This window comes from Lissotriton helveticus, chromosome 1_1, assembly GCF_964261635.1.
Source record: "Lissotriton helveticus chromosome 1_1, aLisHel1.1, whole genome shotgun sequence".
NCBI classification, from domain to species: domain Eukaryota; kingdom Metazoa; phylum Chordata; class Amphibia; order Caudata; family Salamandridae; genus Lissotriton; species Lissotriton helveticus.
This window is the reverse complement of record NC_136057.1, coordinates 258,824,292-258,846,631: the sequence shown is the minus strand read 5'-3', so window position 1 is coordinate 258,846,631 and position 22,340 is coordinate 258,824,292. Positions and strand designations below refer to the sequence as shown.

General features: G+C 45.5%; 1 protein-coding gene across 1 annotated transcript in view; it reads left to right on the top strand.

The window, feature by feature from the left end:
- LOC144769175 (snaclec bitiscetin subunit alpha-like) overlaps positions 1-22,340 on the top strand; it is a 265,480-nt gene that overhangs the window by 94,076 nt on the left and 149,064 nt on the right. The window contains exon 4 of the mRNA XM_078653194.1: positions 17,648-17,788. Coding sequence (XP_078509320.1) covers positions 17,648-17,788 — 141 coding nt within the window. The remainder of the gene's footprint in view (positions 1-17,647; positions 17,789-22,340) is intronic.

Sequence of the window (22,340 nt, the reverse complement as noted above, 5' to 3'; positions counted from 1 at the left end):
CTTGCCATTTAAAGCTACTTGCCAAGCCTTAAACTTCCCTTTCACAACATATAGCTCACCCCGAGGTAGGCCCTAGGTAGCCCTATGGGGAGGCTGCTGTGTAGGTAAAAGGATAAACATGTGCCTTAAATGTGTGGCATGTCCTGGTAGTGACAAACACCCTATTTCGTTTTTCACTACTGTTATTGCTGCTCCTCTCATAGGTTTACATTGGGAATTCCATGATATATTGGTCAGTGGTAATTTCTGATCTGAAAGGAGTAGTGTTGTATATTTGGTATGCTTGGTACACTGGTGATAAATCCAGCTTATTGGTGTCAGTGGATTTGTCATTACTATTGTAGGAATGCCACTTTTAGAAAGTGATTCAGAAAAGGGGGTGGTGATGAACAGAGTGTCTGAATTAAGCAGACCACTCTTACCCAGTCCAAAGATCAGGGCTTGATCCATCACCGTTATTTAGCTCACTGCCCCATCCCAGCTCAGAACCTTGCTATATGCAAATCAGTCTGTCCCTGGCCCAGTGCATCATGGGAACAGGGCAGACCAAACTACCAAGCCAATTCTTCACCAGAAAGGAGACAAGCTTCCGGGGACCGGTTTCTGCCATTTCAGGCATCGTCGGCCCGGCTTGCTTGAATCCTGATGGAGCAGTGAGCAAGGGACTCATGTCTGAGTATACGCTGCCACACCTATAGTGGCCAAAAACGATTCAGAAAAGGGGGTGGTGATGAACAGAGTGTCTGAATTAAGCAGACCACTCTTACCCAGTCCAAAGATCAGGGCTTGATCCATCACCGTTATTTCGCTCACTGCCCCATCCCAGCTCAGAACCTGGCTATATGCAAATTAGTCTGTCCCTGGCCCAGTGCATCATGGGAACAGGGCAGACCAAACTACCAAGCCAATTCTTCACCAGAAAGGAGACAAGCTTCCGGGGACCGGTTTCTGCCATTTCAGGCGTCGTCGGCCCGGCTTGCTTGAATCCTGATGGAGCAGTGAGCAAGGGACTCATGTCTGAGTATACCCTGCCACACCTATAGTGGCCAAAAACGATTCAGAAAAGGGGGTGGTGATGAACAGAGTGTCTGAATTAAGCAGACCACTCTTACCCAGTCCAAAGATCAGGGCTTGATCCATCACCGTTATTTCGCTCACTGCCCCATCCCAGCTCAGAACCTGGCTATATGCAAATTAGTCTGTCCCTGGCCCAGTGCATCATGGGAACAGGGCAGACCAAACTACCAAGCCAATTCTTCACCAGAAAGGAGACAAGCTTCCGGGGACCGGTTTCTGCCATTTCAGGCGTCGTCGGCCCGGCTTGCTTGAATCCTGATGGAGCAGTGAGCAAGGGACTCATGTCTGAGTATACCCTGCCACACCTATAGTGGCCAAAAACGATTCAGAAAAGGGGGCCGACGACGCCTGAAATGGCAGAAACCGGTCCCCGGAAGCTTGTTTCCTTCCCAGTACAAGAATTGGCTTGGTAGTTTGGTTTGCCCTGTTCCCATCATGCACTGGGACAGGAACAGACTAATTTGCATATAGCCAAGTTCTGAGCTGGGATGGTGCAGTGAGCTAAAAAACTGTGATGGATCAAGCCCTGAACTTTGGACTGGGTAAGAGTGGTCTCCTTAATTCAGGCACTCTGTTCATCACCACCCCCTTTTCTGAATCATTTTGTCCACCATAAGCGTGGAAGGGTATACTCAGATGTGAGTCCCCTGCTCATTGCACCATCAGGATTCAAGCAAGCCGGGCCGACGACGCCTGAAATGGCAGAAACCGGTCCCCGGAAGCTTGTTTCCTTCCCAGTACAAGAATTGGCTTGGTAGTTTGGTTTGCCCTGTTCCCATCATGCACTGGGACAGGAACAGACTAATTTGCATATAGCCAAGTTCTGAGCTGGGATGGTGCAGTGAGCTAAAAAACGGTGATGGATCAAGCCCTGATCTTTGGACTGGGTAAGAGTGGTCTGCTTAATTCAGGCACTCTGTTCATCACCACCCCCTTTTCTGAATCATTTTGTCCACCATAAGCGTGGAAGGCTATACTGGGATGTGAGTCCCTTGCTCATTGCACCATCAGGATTCAAGCAAGCCGGGCCGACGACGCCTGAAATGGCAGAAACTGGTCCCCGGAAGCTTGTTTCCTTCCCAGTACAAGAATTGGCTTGGTAGTTTGGTTTGCCCTGTTCCCATCATGCACTGGGACAGGAACAGACTAATTTGCATATAGCCAAGTTCTGAGCTGGGATGGTGCAGTGAGCTAAAAAACGGTGATGGATCATGCCCTGATCTTTGGACTGGGTAAGAGTGGTCTGCTTAATTCAGGCACTATGTTCATCACCACCCCCTTTTCTGAATCATTTTGTCCACCATAAGCGTGGAAGGGTATACTCAGATGTGAGTCCCTTGCTCATTGCACCATCAGGATTCAAGCAAGCCGGGCTGACGACGCCTGAAATGGCAGAAACCGGTCCCCGGAAGCTTGGTTCCTTCCCAGTACAAGAATTGGCTTGGTAGTTTGGTTTGCCCTGTTCCCATCATGCACTGGGACAGGAACAGACTAATTTGCATATAGCCAAGTTCTGAGCTGGGATGGTGCAGTGAGCTAAACAACGGTGATGGATCAAGCCCTGATCTTTGGACTGGGTAAGAGTGGTCTGCTTAATTCAGGCACTCTGTTCATCACCACCCCCTTTTCTGAATCATTTTGTCCACCATAAGCGTGGAAGGGTATACTCAGATGTGAGTCCCTTGCTCATTGCACCATCAGGATTCAAGCAAGCCGGGCCGACGACGCCTGAAATGGCAGAAACCGGTCCCCGGAAGCTTGGTTCCTTCCCAGTACAAGAATTGGCTTGGTAGTTTGGTTTGCCCTGTTCCCATCATGCACTGGGACAGGAACAGACTAATTTGCATATAGCCAAGTTCTGAGCTGGGATGGTGCAGTGAGCTAAAAAACGGTGATGGATCAAGCCCTGAACTTTGGACTGGGTAAGAGTGGTCTCCTTAATTCAGGCACTCTGTTCATCACCACCCCCTTTTCTGAATCATTTTGTCCACCATAAGCGTGGAAGGGTATACTCAGATGTGAGTCCCCTGCTCATTGCACCATCAGGATTCAAGCAAGCCGGGCCGACGACGCCTGAAATGGCAGAAACCGGTCCCCGGAAGCTTGGTTCCTTCCCAGTACAAGAATTGGCTTGGTAGTTTGGTTTGCCCTGTTCCCATCATGCACTGGGACAGGAACAGACTAATTTGCATATAGCCAAGTTCTGAGCTGGGATGGTGCAGTGAGCTAAAAAACGGTGATGGATCAAGCCCTGATCTTTGGACTGGGTAAGAGTGGTCTGCTTAATTCAGGCACTCTGTTCATCACCACCCCCTTTTCTGAATCATTTTGTCCACCATAAGCGTGAAAGGGTATACTCAGATGTGAGTCCCTTGCTCATTGCACCATCAGGATTCAAGCAAGCCGGGCCGACGACGCCTGAAATGGCAGAAACTGGTCCCCGGAAGCTTGTTTCCTTCCCAGTACAAGAATTGGCTTGGTAGTTTGGTTTGCCCTGTTCCCATCATGCACTGGGACAGGAACAGACTAATTTGCATATAGCCAAGTTCTGAGCTGGGATGGTGCAGTGAGCTAAAAAACGGTGATGGATCAAGCCCTGATCTTTGGACTGGGTAAGAGTGGTCTGCTTAATTCAGGCACTATGTTCATCACCACCCCCTTTTCTGAATCATTTTGTCCACCATAAGCGTGGAAGGGTATACTCAGATGTGAGTCCCTTGCTCATTGCACCATCAGGATTCAAGCAAGCCGGGCTGACGACGCCTGAAATGGCAGAAACCGGTCCCCGGAAGCTTGGTTCCTTCCCAGTACAAGAATTGGCTTGGTAGTTTGGTTTGCCCTGTTCCCATCATGCACTGGGACAGGAACAGACTAATTTGCATATAGCCAAGTTCTGAGCTGGGATGGTGCAGTGAGCTAAACAACGGTGATGGATCAAGCCCTGATCTTTGGACTGGGTAAGAGTGGTCTGCTTAATTCAGGCACTCTGTTCATCACCACCCCCTTTTCTGAATCATTTTGTCCACCATAAGCGTGGAAGGGTATACTCAGATGTGAGTCCCTTGCTCATTGCACCATCAGGATTCAAGCAAGCCGGGCCGACGACGCCTGAAATGGCAGAAACCGGTCCCCGGAAGCTTGGTTCCTTCCCAGTACAAGAATTGGCTTGGTAGTTTGGTTTGCCCTGTTCCCATCATGCACTGGGACAGGAACAGACTAATTTGCATATAGCCAAGTTCTGAGCTGGGATGGTGCAGTGAGCTAAAAAACGGTGATGGATCAAGCCCTGAACTTTGGACTGGGTAAGAGTGGTCTCCTTAATTCAGGCACTCTGTTCATCACCACCCCCTTTTCTGAATCATTTTGTCCACCATAAGCGTGGAAGGGTATACTCAGATGTGAGTCCCCTGCTCATTGCACCATCAGGATTCAAGCAAGCCGGGCCGACGACGCCTGAAATGGCAGAAACCGGTCCCCGGAAGCTTGTTTCCTTCCCAGTACAAGAATTGGCTTGGTAGTTTGGTTTGCCCTGTTCCCATCATGCACTGGGACAGGAACAGACTAATTTGCATATAGCCAAGTTCTGAGCTGGGATGGTGCAGTGAGCTAAAAAACGGTGATGGATCAAGCCCTGATCTTTGGACTGGGTAAGAGTGGTCTGCTTAATTCAGGCACTCTGTTCATCACCACCCCCTTTTCTGAATCATTTTGTCCACCATAAGCGTGGAAGGCTATACTCAGATGTGAGTCCCTTGCTCATTGCACCATCAGGATTCAAGCAAGCCGGGCCGACGACGCCTGAAATGGCAGAAACCGGTCCCCGGAAGCTTGGTTCCTTCCCAGTACAAGAATTGGCTTGGTAGTTTGGTTTGCCCTGTTCCCATCATGCACTGGGACAGGAACAGACTAATTTGCATATAGCCAAGTTCTGAGCTGGGATGGTGCAGTGAGCTAAAAAACGGTGATGGATCAAGCCCTGATCTTTGGACTGGGTAAGAGTGGTCTGCTTAATTCAGGCACTCTGTTCATCACCACCCCCTTTTCTGAATCATTTTGTCCACCATAAGCGTGAAAGGGTATACTCAGATGTGAGTCCCTTGCTCATTGCACCATCAGGATTCAAGCAAGCCGGGCCGACGACGCCTGAAATGGCAGAAACCGGTTCCCGGAAGCTTGTTTCCTTCCCAGTACAAGAATTGGCTTGGTAGTTTGGTTTGCCCTGTTCCCATCATGCACTGGGACAGGAACAGACTAATTTGCATATAGCCAAGTTCTGAGCTGGGATGGTGCAGTGAGCTAAAAAACGGTGATGGATCAAGCCCTGATCTTTGGACTGGGTAAGAGTGGTCTGCTTAATTCAGGCACTCTGTTCATCACCACCCCCTTTTCTGAATCATTTTGTCCACCATAAGCGTGGAAGGGTATACTCAGATGTGAGTCCCTTGCTCATTGCACCATCAGGATTCAAGCAAGCCGGGCCGACGACGCCTGGAATGGCAGAAACCGGTCCCCGGAAGCTTGTTTCCTTCCCAGTACAAGAATTGGCTTGGTAGTTTGGTTTGCCCTGTTCCCATCATGCACTGGGACAGGAACAGATTAATTTGCATATAGCCAAGTTCTGAGCTGGGATGGTGCAGTGAGCTAAAAAACGGTGATGGATCAAGCCCTGATCTTTGGACTGGGTACGAGTGGTCTGCTTAATTCAGGCACTCTGTTCATCACCACCCCCTTTTCTGAATCATTTTGTCCACCATAAGCGTGGAAGGGTATACTCAGATGTGAGTCCCTTGCTCATTGCACCATCAGGATTCAAACAAGCCGGGCCGACGACGCCTGAAATGGCAGAAACCAGTCCCCGGAAGCTTGTTTCCTTCCCAGTACAAGAATTGGCTTGGTAGTTTGGTTTGCCCTGTTCCCATCATGCACTGGGACAGGAACAGACTAATTTGCATATAGCCAAGTTCTGAGCTGGGATGGTGCAGTGAGCCAAAAAACGGTGATGGATCAAGCCCTGATCTTTGGACTGGGTAAAAGTGGTCTGCTTAATTCAGGCACTCTGTTCATCACCACCCCCTTTTCTGAATCATTTTGTCCACCATAAGCGTGGAAGGGTATACTCAGATGTGAGTCCCTTGCTCATTGCACCATCAGGATTCAAGCAAGCCGGGCCGACGACGCCTGAAATGGCAGAAACCGGTCCCCGGAAGCTTGGTTCCTTCCCAGTACAAGAATTGGCTTGGTAGTTTGGTTTGCCCTGTTCCCATCATGCACTGGGACAGGAACAGACTAATTTGCATATAGCCAAGTTCTGAGCTGGGATGGTGCAGTGAGCTAAAAAACGGTGATGGATCAAGCCCTGATCTTTGGACTGGGTAAGAGTGGTCTGCTTAATTCAGGCACTCTGTTCATCACCACCCCCTTTTCTGAATCACTTATAGAAAGTGGGCATTCCTATGTGCTTATGACTCTTTGAGTTTTGTAGTCTGGCTCTAATCCACATCTAGCATAGAATGACATCTGGGATTTGTGCATACATTCCCAACAGCCATCACGCAAGAAGAGTTGGGTGTAACAGAGTTACATCTGAATGCATCTGCATACTAAATGGTCTTCCTTGGCTGGGAGGGAGGGAGGTGGCCTACACGTACATTCGGATAGGCTCGGCCGTACCCTCACACAAAGGGCTTGTTTACCACCTACTGATATCTGGAGCCAGAGCTGGGATTGAATGAGGGTGTTGTGCACTTTTAATTTCCATAGGAAGTTACCTCCAGATCAAAGACATATTGAGTATAAGTGCAGGGGCTCTGACCTCATGTTTTAGACACTGCGTGGAACTTGAAACCAGATGCTTCTGGCTCTACATACTGCACTATAGAGAACTACTGTGCTGGAGGGAATCGCCATCTTGGACTGCTTGCTGTGTGTTAGCCTGCTGGGTTGCTGAAGGTACTGTCACTCTGCCAAGTGACTATGTGCAGGCCTACCTGCCTGTTGCTCCCCTTGTGCCCCCAGTGTCCTCAAGGGGCTGTTGGCTTTCCCCCGTTTGCTTAGTGTCTCAGGGCCCTAAAAGACTCTGTCCTATCATCACCTACCTAGAACCAGGGTGTGGGGGACTTGTGTTGTCTTAGTGCACGTTGAGCACTTTCAGAAGAGCGGGTCTTCTGGCAACTTGATTTGCCCCTGCACTGTTCCCGTGTAAAGAAGTCCCAAGCACCCAGGCTCTACACATCCTGCTGTCTGTTGGTTGAGTCCGAGCAGACAGACAGCCTCGGAAAGGATCCCCTTTTGAGTGTTTCCCTGCTTTGGTGCCCGTTGTGGGGAAGAGCATCGTGGAGGGCCACCAGCACATCGCTCTGCAACAGGAGAAGGATCTGTTGACTGGACGTTGCCATGCTAGAAACGGAGTTGCCGAGGCTACGGCTAGCCCTATCCCCATTATTGCCACAAGAGTGAGTTCTCTGCAAGTACTCAGCTGCACAGCTCCCTCGTTCTGGGGACACGGGTCCTGCCACCAAGGTACTGTGCCTTCCTGAACGGGCCCAGAGGGGTCCGTGTGACAATTTTTCACAGCTGCATCGCACATTCGCTGGCAGCTGCTACTTGGCCATTTGACAAGCAGGAGTTCGCTCTGAAGAATTGGTCTGTGCACCACCCACCTCTCTGTGTGGCATACCTTTGGAGGCATTTGAACGTTGGCCGGGAAGTAATCCTCGATGCAGGCCCATTCCTGCTGAAGCTGTCAGTCCCTGCATTACCATGAATAGAACCACAGGACCTTCTGTACCCTTCATAAGTGTTGCTCAAAAGCAACTTACCATAATACACATAGTAGGTGCACAGTTGTTCCTATGGACTACAGTTTATAACTGCATTATGGCCAAAGTGTTTATGATTCTGTGGTGACATGTGATGATTCATGTGATTTCTACATTGTGCTGCATTGCATGCCTGGATTTATGACTTGTGTCGTTTTTGCCTCGCGGTGTCAAGATAACCAGTAGTATTTCAGGATTTGCATTTGTATGCGCAGTGATAGTGTTTGCATGGCACTTGCGGCATATAAGTATTTATCTTATTGCACATTGTCTAGTTGGCAAAGCGTGGCTCAGTGGTTAGAGGCGGCAGACCCGGAAGCTGAGATCGACCGTGGACCAGGGTTCGGTTCCCCGCCTCAGCAGGTCTCGGGCTCAAAAAAATTCCACGGACTCGACAATTCTCGCTCTGGTGCCTACTCAGCTCACGGGGTCACACTCTGCGACTCTGGGCAATAGCTTGCTTATTCTCCACTACGGCCCCTCGCGGCGGGATGCCTGGCTTTCACCTTGTGGACACCCTGCCGGGGTTTCTCACAGGGGAATACCAGGACGGGTTCCCTAAGCAAGCGCCGGGACGCTTACGGGCAGCCGTGCGCTTTACAAATCCAGCACATTTACATTTACATTCAAAGTAATTATTGGTTCATGATGTTTTGTTCTCTGTTTATTTTCAATACAGAAATGTATTTCCTTTATTGTGTATTTATTATGTCACTGGTGTTTGTGTATTGTGCAAATGCTTACACATTGACTCAGGGATAAGCCTGACTGCTCAAGCCAAGCTACCAGGGGGGTGAGCAGTGGTTATCTTAGGTGTGTAACTCACTTACCCTGACTAGAGTGGTGGGTTCTGCCTTGCTTAGGTGCACACCCTAGCCAAGCAGAAATCCCATTTCTTTTTTTTGTGTCGGAATTCTTTATTGAGAAATTAAAGGTAGATCAATCCATTAAAGTGTAGTACATCAGAATGGACCCTTAAGGGTTTATTATCAATACATATATTAATGTGCTATAGAGAAGAAAAAACTACACATAAGAGAGAAGGGATGAGGTAAAAAGGAGGGATGAAATAAAAGAGACAAGGAGGCAATAGTGGAAAAGAAGAATATTGTACAAAGTATGCTAAAACCATGACTCTGGTTGTTCATAACCACGGAATGAGTTAGACAGGATGGGTCATGTAAAGGACTGATACTTTTTAGACCTACAAAAATATTAAATATATAAAATATGATGTATGTTAGGGATGAAGGAGGGTCTTAAAGGGTCATAAATAAATAAATAGATAGATAAATAAATAAATATACACATAAATAAATAAATAAATAAATAAATAAGTAGATACATGAGAAAATAGATGAGATAAGCAAATAGGTGGATGAATAAATAGAATGAATAAATAAATATAGGAATGAAGAGAGATGTTACCTCCTTACCCGAGAAAAGAAAGAACAGGAACATGAGCAGATGGAAGAGGAAAGACGGAGAAGGTAAGAGAAAAAAGGAAAGAGATGGAAAAAGAAAGAGGTAGGTGGGGAGAGGGAGACATGAGGGGAAGGAGAAGGAGAAAAGGTGAAATAGAGGGGAGAGGGAGTAGAAAACGCAATAAAAGAAAACATTCAGGAGTCTTGGAGAAAAAAAGCCCATACTTGTTGAAATATCTCTTCCTGATCATGTAGTTTATATATAATATGTTCATTAGATGCCTTCTGAATCATTGCTACCATCCAATCATCCGTTGAGGGAGGGTTAGGTGATTGCCACAGTCTTATGATACAGATTTTGGCTGTAGAAAGTGTAGTATGTAAAAGATGACATTGAGGACGTGTAAAGTCAGGTGAACTACTACCAAGATCATGCAATGAAATAATGGGTGAGATAAGGGGAAGTGAAAGGGGAATTGTTTCTTTTAGTGTATCTCCTACTTGAGTTCAGAAGCACTGTATGGATGGACATTCGCACAGTATATGAAGAAGATAGCAATTAACACCAGCACACCTCCAACACTTAGAGTGTGGTAACAATCCTGCTTGTTGTAATTTCAAAGGTGTCCAATACCAGTCATGTAAAGTTTTATTAAGACAAAACTTCAAACGCGCTTCACTAGTATACTTAACTAAAGCTTCCAGTATATCCAGCCAGGCATCTTCTTCTATGGTAATGTGTAAGCATTCCTGCCATTTCTCGCGAAGAGCTTTAAGAAGTGGTTGTGAAGTATTGAGCTTTGAACTTCATCCACACAGACTTTGCAGCACTCTCCTGTTGTTGCAGCCCAGTAGATACAAATAATGCTCCCAGTGTCTACAAATGAGCCTCTCGCTCCCAGACTATGCTGCCTCTCGAAAAAATATATTTTAAAGCTGATATTTTAGTGATAAATGGTTTTGGAGAGACTGCTACTTATATTAGTAACTTGTTACAAAGGGCGTTGCTGCTACGGCTACGCTAATGATGGTAATCATGCCTGGGGCTCTGAGGTGATTACTGCTGGTAATCTATCATAGGGTTGCCACTAATGTAATCTTTCTGATGTTGTTACTATTACATCATGCATAATATTGGTAGCTCAGGAGGATTAGATATATGGCCTCCTTTACAACAAAATGATGCAATGCAGCGCCGCAAACTATTTTTCGGCACCAAACTGCGTAGTTTTAAAAGTACAGGGATGCGTTATATTTACAACCAGATGCATTCCTGTGCTTTCTCCTGCACTTGCACACAGTTGTCTGCCATGCACCAGCACAGGCACCCTTGCGTCGTGTTGCAAAGGTGCCAGCGTCACAGGGAAGATTGTTTTTGTGCAGGAAGGGACATGATGGCATTTTCTTCTTTCAATGCGTGCTGAAGAATGCACACGCATAGAAAGAGAAAAAAATGGGTAGAAATAAATGTATTTCTCCTTGTTGTGCCACTCATATGCCTCTCCTGGGGAGGTATGGGATTGTGACACATTCGAACCTTTACAAAAACGTGTAAATCTGGGAATGGGTCGGTTTCCATGGATGTTGCGTGAGAACACCAGCAGCAACACTCATGGAACACTCCCTTCACACAGAGTAATGCATGAAAGGGGCCCTTTTTCACAAGGCCATGACGCAGGGTGACTTCACGTAGCCTGGTAAATATGGGCAGAAACACTGTGCTGTCGGTGCATCAAAAAACGTGATGCACCAGAGGCGAAATGGCCTAGGTAATGAGCCCCATAGACCCGAGGTTTATATCTTCTCCACAGTTTATTGAAACGCTTATGGGCTCCACTGGTCTGAATCTGCTGAGTCCTGCACAGAGGTCAAATGGTTGCTAAGTAGCTGCAAACGTTTTTTCTCTCAAACTTTGTGTTGTGTTTAGAAGAGTTGAAAAATGTATTTGTAAACATCATGCAAACAAAAGTGTGTATAAAACATACGTCAAAAACATTTTGGGACAAGGCTGTAATAAAAATACCTTCATCCCAAAGAAATATATTGCAACAACCTATAGAAAAAGGTTTGTGAAGTTTACAAAACTTTACAACCTTTGCAAACTGCACCGTTTTTTAATATTGTGGTCACAATTGTTATTTGTCCCATTCATGATCCAAATTTCTTTGCTTGTGAAGGTAAATGCACTCATTCAATACAAAAGAATGTAGAAGAGTAGCCTTCTAACATCTGTACTTTTTGTTATTTAGTTTCAATTTTGTTTACCTTTTGTTTTATTTAAAAAAAATTGTTTAGATTCTTGATGTTGTGATATACAAAACGTTGTTTTTATTTAGTTTTTCTACTTGTGATGAATGAACGACTAATGGCTTATACTTGTTTTGTTGCATTGTCTTTTGAGTAACTGCTGTTTGTAGAGAGCAAGTTTGATTTCTACAGATTGGATAAGAAGGTACTTTTCCACAAGCTAGGCAATCTAAGACCTGTCTCTCATAAAGTTAATAAGCAACAGGTAGAGTCACATGGCCAAGTCACGAGGGTCACTTCCCCAAACAATATTTTACTTCTTGATATTAGGCTATATTCTCTGACATACAACCTAGTATGACCAGTATCTAACATAAATGCACCCCAAGGGATAAATACTTATGCAGATCTAACATGACTCAAGGGTGTGAGATTCTTCAAATCACCAGGACTTATCGGGGATGTATTTCTTCAAGGTGCATCATCATGCCAGGTGGAGATCTACCTCTGGTCAGTGGAAGGGAGGGGCTGAACATGTGTTAATCGGAGGCATTCACACTTGAAAGAATCTGAGTCTTTTCCAGGTCTCTTTTGCAAAAAAGATATTGCATTTTCGACAAAACAGTGGCATGTGTTTGAATGCAGGTGGTTTCACACACATTCAGGCCAAGACCTCAAAGTGAAGAAATACCACAGGAGGTTTAGACAACAATCTGCCCCTCCTACTCCAAAACAAACATATTCCTTCATTAACTCAAAAAGTGTTTTACACCTCACTTTCTATACTTGACCCCAGACTTTTCAAACTTACTTTAATAGATCAAGACAACTGCTGGTTATGAAAATCAAATGCAGTGACTTGAAACATGTTTTTCTCATGTGCCTCTTTGTCCCTGTAAGACAGGACCTTTTTGCATATGTCCCCCCACTTTTGCCTGTAATTGGACTACTATATGCTGGTTTTCTACTCTGACAGTGACTGAAGCCTGCTAACCAGGCCCCAATGCCAGTGCTCTCTCTCTTAAACTGATATGTATAAATTGGCAATCCCAATTGACAAATACTTTACCCCCCTTATAATTCCCTAGTATAGGGTACCAGTGGTACCCAGGGCATGGGAGGCAAAGGGATCTCCAGGGCTCACACTACTGTTTGTGCCACCCTGAGTGACCAAAGTAAACTACTGAAAGCTGTACAGATTGCAGGATATGGAATAAACGGCTCCATTTTGACTTTTCGCTCACCATGTGTGGCAAAGTCAGTGCACTATTATTATTATATGTCAGTCACCCTTAAGGATGACCTCTTGAGCTCAATTGGTAGGATGCCTTATATTAAAGGAGAAGACATGTCAGTACAAGCTTATATGACCCAATAGTGGTGTTTACCATTAAAGGCTATTATATGTAAGAGGTTGTCCATAGGATAACATGAATCGGCACCCAGGCAAACAATGTGCCAGGGGGCGAGCTTGCGGTCATCTACCGTGAACATCTGAGAGCCACTTTCTCCCCAGCGCATAACCCACACTATGAACGGTTGAATTTTTCGATAGAATCTAACCCAAAAAATACCATTAAAGGCACCCTAGATTACCGCCCTCCTGGGTCTAGAACAAATTTCATCACTAATTCAGACTCACTTTTAGAACCTTACCTCTCTACAAAGAGGTTTACGATCTTGGGTGACTTTAATTTACACCTTGAAGACACAGCAAAGTTCATCGAAACTCTAGTGGGCAGATTTACAAGCCCCTTGCGCCACTTTTGAGTCACTTTTCCCATGTTAAAAGTGACGCAAAAGTGGCGCAAGGGGCTTGTAAATCTGCCCCTAGGTATTTTGGAACATACAAGGCTAGTACACAAACCCACGCATCAGGCAGGGCATACCCTTGACGGTATTTTTTCCTCAGTACCAGGGATGATAGTGAAAGCTATTCATCCAATTGTCTGGTCAGACCATTTCCTAATCATATTTGATTATCCCTCCCAAACCACACAAGCAGCCAGGGCTGCTAAAGCACAGGACAAAACCTATAAAGCATGAAACAAGTTAGACATTAACATGCATGAACTCCAACTGGAACAGACACGACCAACCTTGAGCAAACAGGTGGATCAGGCTGTTGAGGAATACACAGATTGGCTCAATAACGCCTTTATGCGACAGTGCCGGACTGTAAAAACACTCTGAATCGTAACCAACCCTCAGCTCCCTGGTTTACTGAAGCTCTGCGATAAGAGAAACAAAAATGTTGCAGATTGGAAAGGCGCTAGAGAGTGAATTACGAGGCAGAAGAAAAAAATAGCTATAAACACGCATTAGCCAACTACAAAATCTTACTTGCTACCGAAAAATAATTTTCTTTACCCAACAGATAGAACTTTCCAAAAATTCAGCAAAAGAGCTAATTTGGGTGGTAAAGAAACTTACGACCATAACCAAGAGTTCAACATGAGAAAACAGTCAATCCTGATGTGACAACATTGCTAGTGCATTTAGGAATAAAGTGAACGATATATATAACATTTTCTCTGCCACACCCAATAAGTCAGTCGAAGCACTCCCCATCACTGAGACCCAAAAAGACAAGTTTTTATTTTTCCCACAAGTATCTAGTGAGTTGGTAGGAAAACTTTTTCAGGAAATTAAATCAGGATCACCCTTAGGTCACCCGCCCCCCAGCTGTTTTGAAAAACATAGCAGGGGAGGTTAGTCCATTATTAACAAACATATTTAATAATATGTTTCTATCAGGCACCTTCTCAGCGGTTTGAAAAGATGCTGCCATTCTTCCTTCAATAAAAAAAAGCTAATCTAGACACATCTATAACAAGCAACTATCGTCCGACTGCTAGGCTGCCCTTCCCCGCAAAAATAGTGGAGAAAATAATGAACACCCAACTCACACAGTTCATTCAAGAGAATGAATTACTTGACCCGTCTCAGTTTGGTTTCCGTCTAGGTTATAGCACAGAGACAGCTCTTATCAAGGCCACAGAGGAGATCACAGCAGTGATGGACAACGGTGGTGCCGCTGTACTGATTCTCCTCGATTTGTCAGCGTCCTTTGATACCAAGCACCATAAGACACTGCTTCAACGTCTTGAACACATACGGGTCAAGGACCCTGCTCGCTCCTTATTATCATCGTTCTTGAAAAATAGAAAACAGACAGTTTCCCTCAATCAGTTTCAGGCAACTCCATACGTATTGCCATGCGGGGTCCCGCAGGGCTCTTCGCTAAGTCCATCTTTGTTTAACGTTTACGTATCAGAATTAGCACCCTTAATACAACAGTTCGGATTCAAACAGACATTTTATGCCGACGACACCCAGATTGTGGTCGCAGCATACAAAAACACATTATCCCGGCAATGCAGTTCCAGAAATGCATGAGGGAAATCAGCTACTGGATGGGAAGACATTCTCTACAGCTGAACTCGGACAAAATCGAAGTGGTGATCTTTGGTAATCTTCAACCAAAATGAGACTGACTATGGTGGCCAGACAAAACTTAACAGCCCCCAAATCCAGGAGAGAAGGCCAAAAATCTCAGAGTGTTGATAGATAGCAAACTCACCTATTCCCATCAAACTAACGCTATAGTTTCAGCCTCTTTTTACTCTCTTAAGGAAACTTAAGTAGATACTGCCTTACATTCCCAAGGATCTCAGGAAAACAGTTGTTACAACCTTGGTGCTGTCTAAATTGGATTATTGTAATGGCCTATACCTTGGATTACAGACACAACATCTGAAAAAACTTCAGATGGTGCAGAATGCTGCTGCCAGGCTTTTACTGAATATATCTAAGTACCAATCAATTAAAGAGGAGATCCTGAAGCTCCATTGGTTGCCATGGTGCAACGTATTAAGTTTAAGGTACTCTGCCTTGCCTATAAAGCCGTGAATAGGAAAGGACAGGTACCTTTGACAAATCTCTTCTGATGTTACCACCCAGGCAGACACTTAAGATCTACTAATGCCAGACTAATGTCCGTACTTAGGATCCGGACTGTGAGCTGGGGTGGCTGTAGTATTACCTACTGCGTGGCCAAATTATGGAATACACTCCCTGCACATAAGAGAGAGGCTAACTCACTCCTCTCCTTCAGAAAAGAATGGAAAAATTGGTTATTTATAAATTAACCCCACACCTTCCACTCTGCCCCTTCGCATCTCAGTTCAGCGCCAAGACACCCCAGGGTATTTGCGAGCTTTAGAAATCTCAATAACATTAACATTAACATGTGTTGTTTTTCCACAGAACATGGTGGCTCTCTCAGATTATCTCTATCTCAATGAATATAATAATTCTTTCCACTATACAGTACCAAGCAATGCTAATTTGTGTTTGCATGTTTTATTGGGGAAAGAGCCACTACAATGCGTCTGTCTCCATAAATAACCTTAAACACGCATGCATTACCACGCAAGCATGGTTACCACACATAGCCTTTACCACACATACCTTTACAACAGAGTTGTTAAGGTATCTATGGTAAAGGTATGTGTGTGAAGGGTGAACACCGTTACCACACACCGCCTTTATCACGCATGCCGTTACAACAAGTTACATAGTAAAGGCATGTGTGATAAAGGTGTGTGTGTGGTAAGGGTGGTGGAGGCTACCTGCATCCTTAGAGGAAACGGAAAGATCATTCTGCTTTCATTGTGCCTCAGAAGAACTTGGAGAGGAGACATCGTGGAGAGAAAGGGCTATTTTACTGTATTGATAAAAAACTGTTTGACAAAATAAAGCGCTGGGGTGGTTGGGTCGCACAGGGGGCTGTTTTTAGGGTTCAGAGCAGGGGAGGGATGTTTCGGGGCTGGGGGAATCACGCAGGGGTAAATTTTTAGACTTCAAGGGAGGGATGATTGTTAGAAGGGTTGCGGGCCAGATGTGGGGGGCTCCACGGGGGAACGGGGGAAATAAACGATCTGAGGGTTGGAGGTGGGAGGGCTCAAGTGACCAGGTATGAGACTTGGGGCAGGGGTGTGAGATAACCTTTAGCATAAATATGCCCTTCCCATGCCATGCATGGGTTTACAACGAAATCCATCGACGAGATGCTTATCAACAAAGTCCAGCAGCTATATGTATTGATAAACAATGGTAGAGTATGTTGGACTGTGCGCGGTCAGCTGTGTGTCATTCGTTAAGATATTGAAAACCACAGAAGCCAAATAAAATCAGTGTTATTCACTATATGTCTCCTACCTGACTGTCTACTAATTCACATACCAACTCTATGTTTAAGAAGGACCTCCAGGCCTCTTGGATAATTGTGTTATGTTTGTATGTGGTTACATGCTTCCATATTCTTTATTGTATTGACTTTGTCCTGAAATGTGTTTTTGTGTGGGCTATTAATATTAACACTTTGTACTCGTGCAAAGTAACCAAACGTGAAGCACAACAGGGCAAAGTGTTGATGTGGATTTTTTTTTCCAGTACAAAACTTATTTTGTGCTGGAAATGCCTAAACGTAACATCAAATTGCGTTTTTAATACTTTGCATTACTTTACATAAAGGAGCCATCCTATGGGTGCTATATCAGCGTTCCCACGCAGCCGCTCATGGTTCTTGATACAAAGTAGTACAAATGTTTTTTACCCTAAACTTTTCACATTTCTGTGTATGCTGTACTGTATAGCACACATATAACATATGTCTAAGCACGGTATTTGTGTTGAAAGGTTAACCTTTTAGCACAAATTCTATGCTAGACATCTAACACACAACTTTGCACTATGATGCAAAGGTGTATATGTGGTGCTTGACTGAGAGCATTATGGGGCAGATTTACAAGCCCCTTGCGCCACATTTGCGTCATTTTTAACATGGGAAAAATGAAGCAAAAGTAGAGCAAGGGGCTTGTAAATCTGCCCCTATATCTTTATCTATATGATGCTGAATCTTCTCTTGCTCTCCCACTCAGCACAGGTCACGTCTTTCAGGCCGAATATTGAAGCCATGGACTAAATTATTATTATAATATAATAAAAGACCATGTCGTAGAATCAGGTGCTATTCCTAGTGTCTAATATGATATACATTTCCTTTGTCTTTTCAAGTCCACCTGTGTCTCCCAACATTCTCACTTGGCCTCCATTCACAGTGAAGAAGAGAATGATTTTTTATATGTTCTCATGGGAAAACCGGTGGATCCTTTTCATAGAGGTGCCTACTGGATAGGAGGACATGACACCTTCAAGGTGAGTGACTTTCATTCTTACCTATCATAAATATTAGGCTGGTGCAGGATTCTCCGGCGAGTGGCCCTCGAGCTACTGGTAGCTCCCCAGCTACCTGTAAGTAGCTCTTTTGTGTGCAGTCCAGCCTACTAAATTAGAAGCTTCTGCTTTGTTGAATATGTATACCAAAATTGAAAAGTATGTGTTAAAGATGAAAATATGGGCATTTTCAGAACTGATAGTATCCAAAATATATTGAAAGCTGATATTTAAATTATAAATCATGCAGCACTGAACACGTATTACTAACGTAATTATGCTGGTACTGGGGGCATTGTAGCTGTGGGTGTTATGTACTACCCTTGTAGAGGCCTTCCAAATTAACAACACCTTTTTACATTACTTTTGGCAATGCTGCACTGAAGTGATTACAGCTAGGAATCATTCATACAGTAGTCATTTATGTAACGTTGTTTGATGTCTAGATCACTAATATTATTAGTAGAGCAGGATAATTTTTATTTACCATAAGTAGCTCTTGTTTATTAAATTGGTTGGAGACCAATGGTCTGGTGTGTGCCCATGTTGCTGCCAATTTCACATGTATTGCATATGTGTTTTCTATTGTATGCTAGATAATTCATCCCTATAGCTAATTTAGTCTCTTGGTCTACAAGTTCACTCTCTCTTTTGACTGCTTGTACTGTGTCCATCTCTTAGATTATAAATACTGCCGCAATGTCTAATGGCATCTTTGATCAGTGTTCTCAAGCAAAAAGAGATGCCCAGTCTTACAGTGAAAGTCATAGCACAAAAGGCCAAATATACTAACCTATTTTGCAGTCACCAGCACTTGAACACCAAAGGGTATTTCATATATACCTTACCCAGTTTAGGACCAGGTTTTACCAATTCCTGTAATGGGTTTGTGACTGGAGAGCATTTCACCATTTGAAAGGGACATGTTAGGCATGTTCTTTCCAATTGTGAATCTGTACCATATTTATCCAATGGTTTGAAACTGCAGTTCCATTCACAAACTATTGAAAAATTACTAACTTCCATATTAAATCAATCAATCAATCAATCAATCAATCAGAGTACTCGTAGAGCACGCTACTTTGCCGTGAGGGTCCCAAGGCGCTGAGGGGAGGTGGGGTGATGCTACTGCTCGAAGTGCCAGTTCTTGAGGAGTCTTCTGAAGGCGAGTAGGTCTTGGGTCTGTGTATGTGAGTAGGGAATGTTTTCCAGGTCTTGGTGGTGAGGTAGGAGAAGGATCTGCCGCCGAAGGTTGTTCGTTGGATGCGTGGGACAGCGGCGAGTGCGAGGCTTGCGGAGCGGAGCTGGTGAGTTGGGGTGTAGAAGCTGAGTCTGCTGTTCAGGTAGGCTGGTCCGGCGTTGTGGAGTGCTTTGTGTGCGTGGATGACGAGCTTGAAGGTGATCCTCTTGTAGACTGGGAGCCAGTGTAGGTCTCTCAGGTGGGGGGTGATCTGGATGCAGCGGGGATGTTAACGATCAGTCGGGCGGAGGCGTTTTGGATGCGTTGTAGTCATCATAGGTGTTTGGCTGGGATTCCTGCATAGAGTGCATTGCCGTAGTCCAGTCTGCTGCTGACAAGGGCCTGTGTAACCGTTTTTCTTGTTTCAGTCGGGATCCTCTTGTAGATCCTGCGGAGCATGCGGAGGGTGTTGTGGCAGGAGGAGGAGACAGCGTTGACCTGCTTAGAGATGGAGAGGGAGGAGTCCAGGATGACTCCTAGGTTGCGTGCATGGTCGGTGGGTGTTGGTGCTGTTCCCATTGTGGTCTGCCACCAGGAGTCGTCTCGGGCTAAGGGGGTGGGTCCGAGGATGAGGACCTCCGTCGTGTCCGAGTTCAGCTTCAGATGACTGCTCCTCATCCTGACGGCGACGGCCTTCATTCCCTCGTGAAGGTTGGTTTTGGCAGTGTGTGGATCCTTGGTGAGGGAGAGGATGAGGTGTGTGTCGTCGGTTTAGGAGATGATGTTGAGGTCGTGATGGCGGGCCACTTGTACGAGGGGGGCCATGTAGATGTTGAACAGAGTTAGACTGACGGATGAGCCCAGGGAATGCCGCAGATGATGTCGGTGGTTTCAGATTGGAAGGGTGGGAGGCGGACCCTAGGGGTTCTGCCAGAGAGGAAGGACGTGGTCCAGTCAAGGGCCTTCTCTTGTTCCGGCTTCTAGGAGGCGTGTCTTTAGAGTGCGATGGCAGACTGTGGCAAATGCGGCAGACAGGTCCAGGAGGATGAGGGCTGATGTTTCACCAATGTCTAGTTGGCGCCTGATGTCGTCTGTGGCGGCGATGAGGGCTGTCTCGGTGCTGTGGTTTTGTCTGAATCCGGATTGGAACGGGTCCAGGATGTTGTTTTCCAGGTGGCGGGCCAGTTGCTTGTTGACTATTTTTTCAAAGAACTTTGCCGGGAACGGGAGCAGGGAGATGGGCCGGAAGTTCTTGAGGTCCTTGGGGTCCACCTTGGGCTTCTTTAGGAGGGCATTGATTTCGGCGTGCTTCCAGCTTTCCGGGAATGTCGCTGTTTCGAAGGAGATGTTGATGACCTTCCATAGTTGGGTGCAATGGCTGCATCTGCTTTGTTTAATACGTGGTGTGGGCACGGGTCTGACAGAGACCCTGAGTGGATGGAGTTCATGAGCTTGCGTGTCTCGTCGTCATTGACATTGGACCAGGAGGTCAGGCGGATGGCGCTGGTGGTATTCACAGGTGAGGTGGAGTCTGGCGTAGTCGGGGTGGTCGTGGTGTTGAAGCTGTCGTGGATGTCAGCGATCTTGCGATGGAAGAAGATGGCTAATGAGTCACACAGTTCTTGCAAGGGCAGGATGTCAATGGTGTTGGCGCTGGGGTTGGAGAGTTCCTTTACGATGCTGAAGAGCTGTTTGCTGCTGTGTGCGTTGTTATCCAGGCGGTCTTTGAAGGAGGATCTCTTGACTAGTCTGATGAGGTGGTGATGTCTTCGGGTGGGGTCCTTGTGGTTGTCCGGTGTGCGTTTTTATATTTATATATATATATTTTCCCCAGTTTCCGGCATGCGCGTTTGGAGGTCTGGAGTTCGTCGGTGAACCAGATGGCTCTCTTGCTGGCGTGGCTGTTGTAGGGTTTCTTGAGCCCGGCGAGGGTGTTCGCGCAGTCATCGAGCCACTGTCTGAGGTTGCGGGCTGCCGTGTCTGGGTTGGTGGGGTGGGTGGATGGGTTCTTGGCGAGGGTGGTAATCAGCTGGTCTTCTGTGACTTTGCTCCAGTAGTGGCAAGACAGCTTTTGGGTGCAGTGGTGCGTGGTTCCCGTGCTTCCCTTAAATGAATATTGCTGCTTGGGGATCTGCTGACCCTTGCAGGCCACCAATCAGAGTGAGTTGAAATTTGCAACCTACCATATAAATATAATCAGGTAGTTCGGACTGCAGCCAACTCCAATTGTTTATTTTGTAAACATACTTATTAGTGCATGGATCAGTTTGCAAAATACATTTTGGGTCAATGGTTGCAAATTGTGACTTCTTTTCTCAACCATAATGTTGTACATCTGGTCCAAACTCATTTTGTTTAAGACAGATGTTCCCCTGAAATAACTGTGTGCCAACCATCTTCTTGCCTACCGTGCCTTTATTGTATGTCATGAATATATGTTTAACGCATGAGGTGACTCTTTTCTAAGGCGGTTATATAATGTTCTGAAACGATGGGCCGACACATTAGGATTTCCATACATTTTACTCGATTAATTCACAGACTATGTTTGACACTATGGGACATTCCAGTTCTCCCAGTCACTGTGGCTCTCTCCTCTTGCTTGACCCGTGTGGTTCGGTTTCCCCAATCCCATATCATTGTTTTACTCTTATTATCTTTCTCCCATACAAACATGCACACACATTGTTTCTCTTTCTCAAATGCTGGGTTGCTTTATTGTCATACAGAAAACAAAGTTTTACACGTCAGTATCCCCTCCCCCATGAAACAAACAAGTAACAGGCACTAGCAAAGCAAATGGGTTTAGCTTTAATCTGCAAACAAAGTCATGTACATGTGCATACATACTATTTGGGCTGTGCTTATTTATGACCTGCCTCTTCCCATGCTATCTATGTCTTCTTATTCATTCATTCGTGAAGGCAGCACAGCCAATATGTAGAACAAATGCATAGAGAAATCTTTCTTACATTATATATTGTTGCCCTAAAATTTAATCTCATTCATATGTAGTTCTCTAACTTTACTTTGACATGGAATCAAGTGCTTTTGGAATGTGGGCCATCACGTGATTAAGGGATCTGCCTATGCATGCAACAATCCACTTATGACACTTCTAGTGACTAGCCCAGAAATTAAAACATTTACGTATCTCCCTATGGTTCCCAATCAATCAATCAATCAATCAATCAATCAAGGAATTTATATAGCGCGCTACTCACCCGGAGGGTCTCAAGGCGCTTGGGGAGGGGGGTCTGCTACTGCTCGAACAACCAGGTCTTGAGTTGCTTCCTGAAGAAGAGGTGGTCTTGGGTCTGGCGGAGGTGGATGGGGAGGGAGTTCCATGTCTTG